At 31.3% G+C, this 13,720-nt stretch overlaps 1 protein-coding gene across 1 annotated transcript; it reads right to left on the minus strand.

The window, feature by feature from the left end:
• Positions 1-3,808: 3,808 nt before the first annotated feature.
• Positions 3,809-13,461, minus strand: LOC141724506 (3-oxoacyl-[acyl-carrier-protein] synthase II, chloroplastic-like). The gene is made up of 14 exons (XM_074526675.1): positions 12,992-13,461; positions 11,853-12,058; positions 11,574-11,777; positions 11,110-11,220; positions 10,922-11,017; positions 10,740-10,785; positions 10,581-10,660; positions 10,145-10,213; positions 9,909-9,993; positions 7,289-7,443; positions 7,135-7,215; positions 5,033-5,092; positions 4,448-4,611; positions 3,809-4,214 (listed from the first exon to the last, which is right to left on the minus strand). The coding sequence occupies exons 1-13, from the start codon at positions 13,284-13,286 to the stop codon at positions 4,495-4,497; spliced, it is 1,605 nt and encodes a 534-aa protein (XP_074382776.1). The 5' UTR covers positions 13,287-13,461; the 3' UTR covers positions 3,809-4,214; positions 4,448-4,494.
• Positions 13,462-13,720: the final 259 nt, after the last annotated feature.

Genomic DNA, 13,720 nt, shown 5'->3' on the forward strand with positions numbered 1-13,720 from the left:
ACAAATTACAACGGCTAGAATCCAATTCTACCATGCAAGATCGTTGGGATGTTTTTTCCAACGTTCATGTGTACGTTAGATAGAAGAGAAACACAGAAGTCCAACGTTCAGAAAATATCTCTTCTATTTTGTAGAGGATAAAACGTTTTAATTAGAAGATAGAAGAAAGAGTTTGAAAGAGAAACAAACTCATATTCTTTAGGAAATCAATTTGAATGATTAAAAATGATTTATAATTGAGCTCTCTATATATCATGCACGTATATTATATTAGAGAAGTCCTTACAACTGATATATATGAAGATCCTATAAAATCTCCATGAAATTCGACTTCCTTGTTGAATCTGGACTGTGCATCTTGGCTTGCTGTTATTCTGACAATCGTGATCATAGCTTGCTGAAATAGATTACTGTCTTATGATAGCTTGCTGTCATGAAACTTAAACAGCAATGGCATTAAGCTGTTATATCCTGCAGACATTCTCAAATAACAACATGATGGCTTGCTGTGTTGTGATCATCAAAACTAAGGAATTACAGGATAATGATATAATATTTTGGTAATTAATTATTAATTATAATATTAGTCCTGATCAATAAATCCTGACGATCAAATTTTAACCATTTTTTAAATAAGAATTTTATTTGACAAAATGAGTTGGTTTATTTACTTTTTAATATCAATATCTTTTATCAAATGTACTATTATATTTGTTATTCATGTAACTTTATTTACATGATGGTGATAATATTAATTATTATATATATAATAGCAAGACTCTTAGTAAATTGGTGTGATGTGCAATGCTGGATAATAATTTAATATTTTATTGATTCATTATTAATTATAATATTTTCCCTATCACCAATCCCTAATTATAACATTAGCCCTATGACCAAATCATACCATTTTATCTACTTTACTCGAATTATATATATATAATGTAATTGTAATATATGAGCATATCTATATATGTATTTTTTTAATAAGAAAATTATAAATTATTTAAAACCAAAAGAGAATTGCTAAATTTTAGACCAATAATATTATATTACAAATCTTTTTATTTACCATATTAATATATTGCATATTTTATATGTCAACAAAATACATATATATTTTAATTAAAATAACTAAAAGGTTATATATATTTTTTCTCACACTTTGATTATTCGGGCTTGTTTGATTTATATAAGCTATATCAGGAGTTTCATAAATCTTATTTTGACGAATTTACAACCCTGCATGAATCTCACAAAATAATATTTAATTAAGTCATGGTTTAAGAAAATGTTATCTAACTAAAATTATCTAGAAAGCGAAGGAAAAGACAATTACAAATTTTGAATTACGTATTTGATTACATTTAGAATATCTACTTATATTTTGTTTATATCATAAAAATATGAATGTTATTTTATTTTAGATCAAACAACTATCATCTATTTATTTCAAAATCTAACAGTATTTTAAAATATTAAGAAAAAAAAATGGAATTGGAGATGAAACAAATAAAGAAAATAAATTTTCCAAGCAAGACTTTTTTAACAAATTTCGTTTAATTTTATTTCGTTTCTAACTTGAGTTTTAAAAATCAAATTTTAGCTATTTAAAGCCACACAAAACTCAGAAATAATTTATAATTTAGTGATAGTTTAAAAAATTATATTCAATTAAATTTATCTAAAAATCGAATATAATACACATTTACGAATTTGCATTTAGTATTCTACTCTAATTTAAACACCTATATTTTTTTAGTTGAAATTTTGAACATTTAAAATATTAATTTTTTTATCCAATTCTATTTATTTCAAGATCTAGAGGATAATATCTCCTTTATTCTTAAATATAATTCGATCAGGATCATCAAGTACATTAATACATTAACAGTTTTTACAATTTATGTACCTAACTTTAAGTTATAAAAGTAACATTATTCAATTTATACAAAGGAGAAATTGATAAATTTGAGGGGTTTATTTTTTTTTTAAATACCTTTTTAGACATCTTTTTTTTCGAAAAATGGTAGTTTTAAAAGTTAATTAAAAAAAACGTAATTTTTAAGTTTTGGTTCTGCAACTTTACAACTCATAATGTTATCTTATTTTTTTATTTTTTTGAATGTTGGTTTTTGGGTTTATTTGGTTGTATTTCTTGCATTTTTTTTTGAATTGATTTTGGTTGCATATATTATAAATGAAATCATTTTCCATCCGATATCTATGAAATCTAAATCAGTAAAAATAAAATAGTTTTTTTTGTGATGATATTATGTCAAACTGTTAATATATGAATTACACCGACCAAAAAACAATTTCATAATTTATCAATCAACCAACAAGCAAAATTAATAACAAGCCAAACTCATTATAATCAATTGATAATATAAAATTAACCAAAATAACTAATTGCAACACGTGTTAATTTTAATAGTTTTTTGATAAATATATATTTTTTTGATAAATAAAGGAGATTTAAATCATTATATATAAATATAACGAAGGATGATGATGGCGGTGAATGATGTGCATGTGTGGAGCTTTCCCTTTCATCTTAAATGGGATGAAAAGCCCATGTGTTCTAGTGGATGCTTTGGCAAAGAAAACTAAACGTGCATATCCGACTTCTTTCCTCGTTTCTTCTTTCTGGTTTTGCCGGTTTTGCTCCGGCAGCCATATTCGATTTATTAGGATATTTCTATATTAAAATGATTATGTTAAATTTAATTTGATGAAAATTTTAAGATATAAAATTTGTTTATTTAAAATCTTTAAATATTGGCTAGTTATCTTTTGATTTTAGTTTTCTAAGCCCGTTTTAATCGTATAATTTTGTTTTATGCCGAGACCATTATATAGACCAAACTTAAATTAATCTAAGTTATATTAAATTTTTTTAAAGCCAGGATCAATAATACCATTTTATTTCGCCGAGATAAATAGTATATATTATTATATTTGTCATTACTATATAGTTGTATCCCGAATTGATCTTGTTTTTAAATTTTGTTTTTTGTATTATGTATCAAAATCAATAATTCATGTCATTTATAATTTATTTTTAATTTTGTTTCAAAAAAATATTATAACTAATAAGTTATAATTTACCAAGTACATTATTAACTTATAAGTAATTAATACGTAAAATTATCCAAACGCCTAAATATCTTATATTTATAAGTTACAATATCCATATCACTTATATAACACTTTTCAACTTTAAATTATAAATTACATCTTTTAAAATACGCCAACCAAACCCGACGTGATGGAAGATGAAATATGAGAGAAAAGAGTGGTTATAGAGAAAGTGTTAATAACACTAAAGGAAAAAAGAGATTTTCTAATATTAATTATATTTTTTCTATGAATGTGAGTTTAAAGATCTAGACGTAGAACTCAACAAAATTCTCTAATGTAGTTATTGATTTGTTTGTTTATTTTACTAAACGTATTCAATTTCTTAATTTAAAATAAAACAAAACGAGAGTAATTAAATATCAAAATTGAGTTTTTTACATATTTTTCTCATAATTTCATGAAAAATATCACAAGACAGACCTTCGAATTCTTATTCTCTTTTTAAATATTTTTTTTGCAAAGCTAATTGATAATTGTGGGTTGGTTGTGATTCAGTGCGGGGTAAGACTTTACATATAATTTCAATCCTGTATTTAGAATGAATCTATTTATAATGATGATTTAGTTTAGAAGCTAAACCCCCGAGCATATGCTCCTTACAGCACGTACCACAGAGCAGAATAAAGATAAAAAGGATTTAAAATAAAAATAAGAAAACTCAAAGTGAAGGAACAAGCTCTTTGATTTCTGACGTTTTCTCAATTCCATTTCTCATCTCTTTTTTTTCTTTTCTTTTTTGAAAACAGATCTTATCAAAAGCAATAGAAGCTGCAAAAGTCTGCCGATGTTATGATGGTATCTCAATTGAAATATAGCCTCTTTATGACATGCTGGCTATTCCAACTTTCATATAAAACACCTAAGAAAGCACAAAGATAAAGCTAATACAATTAAATTTACAAGAGACACCTTACTACATTCACTGAAACATAGTAACATACACTTGACTCCAGATGGGGGTACCTTTACACTCAGCATCTTCTCTTTGTTTGTATCTTAGATTAAGGTTTGGTGATCACATACTTGTTCCTCCTGAATGGTAATGGATCACAATGGACACCCCTTGTAACCTGTAAGCATTTCGCAAGCACATTCATCGGTGCGTATGGAGTATGTCAAAAATAATCATAATAACAAATTTAAACCCGGTGAAATCACATAAAATTTCTGTGAAATCTTATTATCCAAGAATTTACATACTTCCGTTGTTTGTTTCATTTTTAACTCTACACAGCCAACTGCTTTATTTTTCTGAAGATAAATTTGTAGGTCGTTGGAAAATAATTAAGATTTGCAAACATACCAATGAGGCATTATGTATTGACAAGTCGATGCCATTTTGTAGGGTATTTACTGGAAGGGAGCAAATAGTATTGATGAGTTGTGTCCACCAAATCCGAAAGAATTAGACAATGCCACCTTAACCTTCAGCCTTTCTTTCTTGGGTCCAACCAGTACATTCATGTCCTGATTTAATAAAAAGGTTGCGTCAGATAAATGCATGCAATAAATTTTTAACAGTATGCAAGAACAAAGCATTGCAAATGTTAATATATATACGCAAATAAAAGAAATATAATGTGTTTCTTTAAAGGCACTTCCTCAATCAATTATATTAAAGGGTAGATTTGTTAGGAAACCGCGTTACTGAAAGTTAGTAACAATTCATTGTCAGGGTTTAAGCACCAAATTAAAATATAACATGCCCCACTGATTCTGATCTATGCTTTTCGTAACTATAAAAGAAATGGGCCTAAAAGTAAATCCGAAAAGGTACAAACCATTATCAGGATGATCCATATTACTGGCAAGCAAAGTGATAAAAGAAATCATTTAAAATTATCTGTATTAGAAAGTAGCAGCAAAGAACTATCTAGAACAAACATACCACTCTTTCATCAGGGGCGTCAAGATTAATATTTGGATGAATCCACCCAGTCCGTATTGCCTACAAGGAGATGCATATTTGTGTCAACAATCAAGTTAAAATGGTGATTAACTTTAATAACAATCAAATTTATGTTATTTAAAGCTGCACCACAGGTAGGGAAGAAAAAACCGTGTGAGAAAATTGCAAATCATCACTACGAGAATAATTCACCCAGGCAATTACCTCCTTATCAAGAAATTTTATCAAGAAATTTTGTGATGTAAGTGAACCACAGGCACAAGTAAATCATGGAAGAATTAAAAAAATTGCAAGAATATTTTTCATATAATGATATAATCTAATTTGGAATTAGTTTTATGCAATGTTCTAAAAATCGGTCTAGGCGGCCGCCTAGGCGGTGGTAAAACGCCCCGACTCGGACCTAGGCGGTGGTAAAACGCCCGACTCGGACCTAGGCGGTGATTTAGGCGTTTTTTCAAAAAATCGGGTCAAAATCGGGATTAGGCGGCCTAGGCGGTCAAAAATCGGTCCTAGGCGGTCTAGGCGGAAAATAACTAAAAAAATATTATTTTTACGTTTTTATAATTTTAAATCATTAATTTCATAATTTCACACAATATCATGTCAATTTATAATATATAGTATTGGTAAGAAGTAACAAGTAATCTAATATATTTATTTTCTCACTTAAAATATAAAAATAACATATTATAATTAATTTAAAAGTGTGAATTAAAATATAGTTAATATTGTAAACTCAATAATTAGTACATAACGCAAGTCAAATGTGTAGATATTGTTTAATACCATTCTAATTTCTTTTTTCACACAAATATTTGACATGTTGATCATTATATAATTATAAAAATTAAAAATAATATTTATATTCTTCCGATTAATGTTCCGATTAATCTCCCACTTGCCGATTAATCTCTCGAAGGTACCCTCACCGCCCTGGCACGCCTAGCGATTTCTGGAACACTGGTTTTATGTAAGAAATTGTACTTTCTCCAAAAGAATAAAATCTCTAGAAAGAAAAATGACCGCAACATTTCTTCAAAAGGTGTAATTATTTTAGATAATGGATATCCTCAGTATGCCAGTACTGCCGGAATTTAAACTGCAATCCTAAGTCCTAACTTTCTTATAGTTCTTTTACATTTGTATATGTGTATCAAGTATTAACAGGTGTGTATATACAGATAATAAAGTTCAGATGGAAGGTACATCAGGAAGATGATTTAACATAGTTATAGACCCAGGATTGAGGGAACCGCTCTATTGATAAGCATTTTTACTTTAACAACATAAATCAAGGAGATCCGGTAGCTAAAATGAACGTGGAGTGGGGAAGATCACGCTACTGCCCTAATAGTAGATGAATGAATGGTTCTGCAGAGAGACTGAGAGTCATCATTGTAGAGCCTGGAGCCCGGAGGCGCTAGAGTTAAAGTCAGAAATTCAGCTGAGGAGAGGTGAGTCTTACAGTCTTTGCAATGTATGGCAACGTGTATCAACTGTCAGCAGCGATGGAAGGCTGTGTTCCAAATATATGCTAAAAGTAAATATCACAAGCCTTGCAAGCATGCAAAAAAGGGTTGCAAAACTATAAGAGGGACATTTGAGTTGAATAAGGAAGTACAAGAAAATTGGGACTACATTTATGAGGGATTGTCAAAGGTAAATATTAAAAGTCTTGCAAGCATACAGGGAAGTTTCACAAAACTAAGTGAGAGATGTCCAAGTTAAATTAGGAAGTCCAAAGAATTTGGGACTACATTTATGACGGATTGTTAAAAATACGTTATTTCCCAGTTTACTCCAAACAAATGAAATATGTTAAATATTGATGCAGATCATTTCGTATACACTTTCAGCATCTAAGTGTTTCTCATTTTAGGGAAATTAAAGTAGTCAAAAAAGTTTACAGAAAAAGTGCTAATCAACGAAGATAACAAGCACAAGCGATACACACATAATATTACCATTTTTAAAGTAGTAATTAAAGGTTACTAATTATGAATAGTTTTACACGTAAGTGTACCAAATATCACTTCTAGCTTCCATTACTAAGCCGTAGATAACAAATAAACATTTACCTGCACAGTTGCAACAGCTTCAACAGCGCCAGCTGCTCCTAACAGGTGACCAATCATGGATTTTGTAGAGTTCACTCGTAACTGCATAAAATAAGAGCTCGCTTAAACTTTATTTCTATGATTTCCAACAAATAAAACCTTCTTTCAGTCAAACCTCTTTATTCTGGCCAAAACAATGGAGGAGGGCCTGATACTCTTTCAGATCCCCTGCAGGCGTGGATGTAGCATGAGCATTTATGTAGTTTACATCTTCTCTGGATACTCCAGATTGTGCCAGAGCTTTTTCAATACATAGAATAACACCAGCCCCTGCTCGTACATACAAATTAAGATTAGATAGTCCTTATAAATGTGTTATGGATATGAAATTTTATACCATCGTTACCTACTTACAATTACCTATCTAAGTACTACCAAAGACTGCTAGAAAAAATATGATGCTACACACTTTAACATAATTGTATTTTCGTAATGTTCCTACAGAAGACACATAACTACAGTTCTCTAAAGTGCAAGTAAAAGACATGGTGAACAATTTTATTTTATTTTGAAATGAAACAGAGTGTACACTTTTCCATGGTAGGTAAACTAAAATGCCTATATACATTCATTGGAATTATTGGGGGTGAAGGCCTTAAATAACCATATTTTAATAAACATGGCCCAAAATACCCATCAGCACCAGATACTCCATTATAAGTGGAGTATTAAGGGTGATACTCCTTTCCCAGTGGAGTATCAGGCCTGATACTTCATTCCCAGTGGAGCGGAATATCGTGCCTAAAATATTAAAAGGTATTCAAAAAAAATTACATGGCCCCTGGTAAAGGAGCATCACCCCTCACACTACACTGGTAAAGGAGCATCACCCCTGATACTCCCCTCCACTAGAAGTGATACTCCATGGGAGTGGGAGTGGGAGTGGGAGTGGGAGTGGGAGTGGGAGTGGGAGTGGGAGTGGCGCGTATCACACTAATACTCCACTAGGATCTAGTGAGTATTTAGGGCCGCATATTTCAGAATGGTCCTCCAAAAAGAGGTATTTTGGCCATTTTCTCAATTATGGGCCTAATGGGCTTTTAAAATTATACATAGGTAATCGGGTATACAACATATGTTTTTTGATATATAATTACAACTCTATTACAATTACAAACTCTTACTTATAATAAAAAATTATTAAATTATAGTATTTGTAGTATTAAATTATAGTATTTATAGAATTACAATATATTATTTTCTCTCAATATAAAATTATTTTATATAAAAATAAAATAAAATTGTATTAAAAAAACCTGTGCATTGCACAAGATACAAGTAAGCTGGTATTTATTATATCTTAAAGTTAGTTTGCCCATCCCTCTTCCTCTGAAAAGATTGCAGTGCAGTGCCTACTTTTTCTACATTTGTCCAAACATTATTGGCCTAAAATCTCAGTACCGTTAGAAATTAATGGTTTGCATAGCCTCTAATTGACAGAAATATATTTTTCATTTACATTTTGTTATTTTCGTATATTTTATAATATGAGAGATATTTTAAATATTAAAAAAAGTATGTTAAGATATTGAACATAAGCTTCCATAAAAATAAGATAAAACAAGATATACAGGACACGACAATTGGAAGCACTAATACTTCGGAAAAAATTGATGAGATTACACTCCTGATGTGTACTTGGAAGTGAAAAGAGAGGCAAGGCAACAAGAATATTAATTAATTGATGAATTAAAAGTGAGATGCAAGGCGTCACCTTAATATAAATTGAGGGTTACACAAATCTAGATAGATACACACATATGTCGTATAAGAACATGTGTAGCAACACTTCCACCAAAACTAACATTAGTATGGCAACACAATGACCATAATAGTAAAGTATTACGAGTAACTTAACATTTACAGCAGCAACAACATAGTAACACAGATTTTTTAATTTATTAAGGAATTAAAAATATTATAATATGATAAAAAATAGTGCTAATATACACGTATAATACAAATTTTAATAACCTATTTTCTGAGATTTAGTTTCCAATTTTGACTTCTACTGTAACTTTTTTCTTTTTTAGTTTGTTCAAATATTCTGACTTTTTTTTATGTTTTCCCCTTTACTTTTAGAATACACTTTACAAGTACTTAAGAAAAAAAGGTTTTTCCTATGTTACTCGGACTCGGCTAGAAGTGTCCGACATGGATAAGGATAAGTGTTTAAGTATCGGAGTCTACAACATATTTAAAAAATATGCATGTTCTTGCACTAAAATAAGTGTCCATGTCCAAGTGTCGAGTGTCCGACACGGGTACCTGATGGCAAAATGAAGAGTACGAGTAATAGGATTTTTCTCACAAAGACATGATAAATTGATCGCTTCCCCATCTCGCCTAATCTAGGGTAATCGGAAGGCGATTGGCACCAAAAAATCGGTTAACGTGGTTCAAGGGCTACAAAGCCTTATCTGTCAATTCATCGTGCCTTGATAGCTCCCGTATCAGATTCAAAAGTCATTGGTTCACTATTGACATAAAAACTGAATTCATGTCATGTCCGCAATCTACTGTTTCAGTACTAATTACATGTTGCTGACGGCGGCTTATATTTGGACAACAATGTTTTTATTTATTAGTTTTCATTAATCAGTGACTTTGTTGGATACACAAATAATTTAAATAATTAAAAAAAAGTCTCAAAAAAGCAAATTGCTATTTCATCCCATATCATCACAGGGGTATGCACATTACACAATATTGAGAACAACAAACTTGACATTTACCGTCAGGATGAGGCTCTGTCATGTGATATGCGTCAGAAGTAAAGCTTCCACCAAGAAATTCTGCATATATTTTAGCACCTCTTGCCTGTTCATAACATCATTAAGAATAACTTATAAAAAGAACATCATTAAGAATAATTAGCATATGGGTCAACAAAAAATCAGCCTAGAAAAAATAAAATTAAACAAAGTCTTACTCTCGTGTTGCAGATTTAGTGATTCAGATTTCAGATTACCTTAGCATGCTCAAGTTCTTCCAGAAGCAAAACCCCGGCTCCTTCTCCCATTACGAATCCATCACGATTCTAATCAATACCGAAAATTATAATTTTAGTACTAATAGACATAATTCATGCACAATGTAAGATCAACAAAAGGATAATGCCACAAATCTCAGGATTTAAGCGGTATCATTCATCATCAGTTATAAAGATCAAAAATCACTTTCTCAAATATGTTATTGATTCCAGATATTTGCAACTTATAAAACAGAACTTCTTGAAGAAAATATTATTATACAGAGGAATGATGATGCATTTGTCTATAGAGACTGTCCGAGTAGAGAATCAGTGTCCAATTTGGGACGGGAAAGGCTCAAAATTTTTTATTTAATAAGAAACCACTGAATGAAACAAACAGAACGAAGAAGAGACACGATGCATCAAAAATTACATTATCCCAAGGACGAGAAGCTTTGGTTGGATCGTTGTTTCTCTGCGAAAGTGCTCTGCATGCCACAAAACCACCCAATCCTGCACCAAGTTATTCAGTAAGCTAATCGACTGATAGTGTCTAATATCAAGTCAAATGCACATAAAGGGATTTTTTTACCAATAGGGATAATAACTGCATCTGAGCCTCCACAAAGCATCATGTCCTGCAAATTTAAGCATCAGAATGAAAATTACTATTTTTGTAACATAATATAACTTCTAAATGGTTAAATAATTACAATTAACGTTCAAATAGGAAATAATATTCGTTATCATTAAAAACATATAATTCACACATACAGCTTCCCCTCTAATGATGTGATTTGCGGCATTTAAAATGCAGAAGTTGCTTGTGGCACAAGCAGTAGAGATCGAATAGTTTGGACCCATCCATCCCTGCAATGTAATTTTAATATGTATTTATAGAAATTGTTCAAGAACTTTAACAGCTGTCATATATAACAAGTTGCAGCACCAAATTAGCTCACCAGATCCATAGCCAGCATGGCAGAACCCATATTCGTAGTTGCAAATGGTACACAAAAAGGATTCATTTTTCTGTAAGATATCCTCAAAGCTTCAATAGCATCATTGAAGACCTGCTTAGTAAAAATTTCTTCATAAGAAGATAAAAGAACTATACATATTACATCCATAACATGAATGATGCAGCAGTGCCGAGTTTTTCCCCGAGTCAAACCTCTTTAGAAGATTTGAGGGCTAGGAGAATCTTTTCTAAGTAAAGTTTAAACATAAAGTTAAAGGAAATGGGCTAATAAGAGTCATTAATCACCGACATCTAGTTTGTAATTGAGGTCTTTTCTGCTTTCTTGCCTACCAGATTAAGCATACTAACCCAAAAGAAGATATGACAAGTAGCTGAATTTATGCTAAATGAATAGTAGTGTTATGTTAATCTGGAATTATCCTGCACATAAGAAACAAATTATACCTTCATTCCCCCCATAGCAGAGCCAATCAAAACTCCACATTTACTTTTATCCATTTGATCCATAATTTCTTCTGTGATACCACTATCTGCCAGTGCCTTTTTTCCTGCTGTTAACATGTACAACATGAATTTGTCCATCCTCTTAGACAATTTTGGAGCAACCCATCCATCTGTCGAGAATGACTTGATCTCTCCAGCAATTTTCTGTAGTTAATATACTATTTTCAGAACGTAAATCATTAAGCTTTTAACAAAAAAGTGAGTTTAAAATATACATACAGTAGGATAGTTGGAACAATCAAAGCCCTCTATCTCACTGATACCACTGACACCCTCAAGAAGATTGTTGTAGAATACATCTGGATCATGACCGATCGAAGTCTCCACACCCATCCCAGTCACAACAACTCGTCTGTGCTTTGTAGGCGGTTTCTTCTTTATAGCATCTTCCATCAGAGGTTGCACAGCTACTGCCATTGCTTCCCCTAACATAGAAATAGACTATATTGTCAGTATGTAAGATATCGCACAATTAAATGGTATTGCTAAACATCTTCTTTGCTTTCTTAACCAGATACAAACATTAATATGTTTTCAGACAACATTAATAACGCAAATGAGCACAATGGTAACTAATAAAACATCCCCGATATGCTTCCTGTGCGCTGTAAAGGTGTCCAATTGTAAATATATCAGTAAAAACATAATTTCCGTACATGATACGGCCAAAAATATTGGATAGGAGGGGCCAACTCTAAGTGTATTTTATCAATATTAAGACAATATCCTCATAAAGTTTGACACGTCAACAAAGAACATTTATATTAATTATGATTTCTTTTTCGGCGCGATTATGAAGAATTGTCGTATTAATCAACATTTTCATAGAATAACAATAAAGGAATGAGTGGTACACATTATAAATTTCCCATAAACACGGAACTCATTGTCCCTTTTAGCTCTTAAGAGTTATGTCAGTAATTCCTTAGCAGTAAAGGAAGACAGCAACTATGAAAGAAATTAATAGTCATATCCGACAAACTAAACACCATTTGCCTTCATCTTGCTCCAGGACACATGCTCAATAATACATTTAATTAATGAACATATCATATGTATGGCAGGGATTAACAAAATTGTTATCAGTGCCGTGGTTCTCACAACTATCATCCCAAGCAAAACAAATTCACACCGTTTGATCTAACATAAAATAGCACCACAGAGAACACACAATTAAGAGTGACCAGAATAATAATAATCAACAACAATACGTAGTAAAGTTATGCTTTGTTGAATCACATAAATTAAATTAAGCATTCGAAAAATTAACAAAAACAAAATAGAAGAAAAAAACATTGAATACAAAACAAAGTCAACAAATGATAGAGAGTTATATATATAGAAGCAGACAAATATACCAGAACGGGGAGCAGGTAGAATCTGTTTCCGCCTGGAAAAATCTCGAAAAATGGAAGCAAAAGCCTTATCACCGAACAAAAAGTCCTTGGAGCACAGGTTTTTAGAGCTATAATAATCATCACAAGGTTGAAATGAGCATCCAGAAACAAGTGATTGAGGAGTACATTTGGCTAAAAGGCGGCGGCGGCGGCGATTGGAGGAGGTTGTAGAAGAGAGCACGGTGGTGGAGTCATTTTGACAACCAACAGACATGCATGCCGCTACGAACCATGTGCACAACGACGTAGCAGCCATTTGGGATGGGGGTAGAGTGGAGATTGCAATTAGTGTGTGTGTGTGTGTAGCAGGGTGGGCTGGGCGATACAAACAATGAAGGTGAATTGAGAAGGGTGTTTATATATATATATATATATAGAGAGAGAGAGAGAGTTGAATAAAGTGAAGGCAGTGAGATAGTGATGATGCAAAAGGTAGCACACACACAACAGTGGGAAATTTCACTTGCCCATCTCATTCTGCTTTTGGGGGACCTTTTTCTCTTTTTATCTATTTTTATTATTATTATTATTATTATTATTATTATTATTATTATTATTATTATTATTTAGATTCTGCTTTAATTTTCAAGAAGTTATATATATTATATAGTGTTCTAAAAATCGTCCTACTAGTTGATTATTATTTGGAGTTCAGACGAGTCCGCCTTAAATAATCGAAAATCGGATTAA

Source organism: Apium graveolens, chromosome 5, assembly GCF_009905375.1.
Source record: "Apium graveolens cultivar Ventura chromosome 5, ASM990537v1, whole genome shotgun sequence".
In the NCBI taxonomy this organism is placed as follows: Eukaryota; Viridiplantae; Streptophyta; class Magnoliopsida; order Apiales; family Apiaceae; genus Apium; species Apium graveolens.

Excerpts from the sequence above, each read along its gene's own strand:
- LOC141724506 (XM_074526675.1), bottom strand. The coding sequence starts at position 13,286 with ATGGCTGCTACGTCGTTGTGCACATGGTTCGTAGCGGCATGCATGTCT. Across the intron at positions 10,786-10,921 it reads ACATCATTAGAGGGGAAGCT|GACATGATGCTTTGTGGAGG; the intron begins GTATGTGTGAAT and ends TTAAATTTGCAG. Across the intron at positions 4,612-5,032 it reads ACGCCCCTGATGAAAGAGTG|GACATGAATGTACTGGTTGG; the intron begins GTATGTTTGTTC and ends TTATTAAATCAG.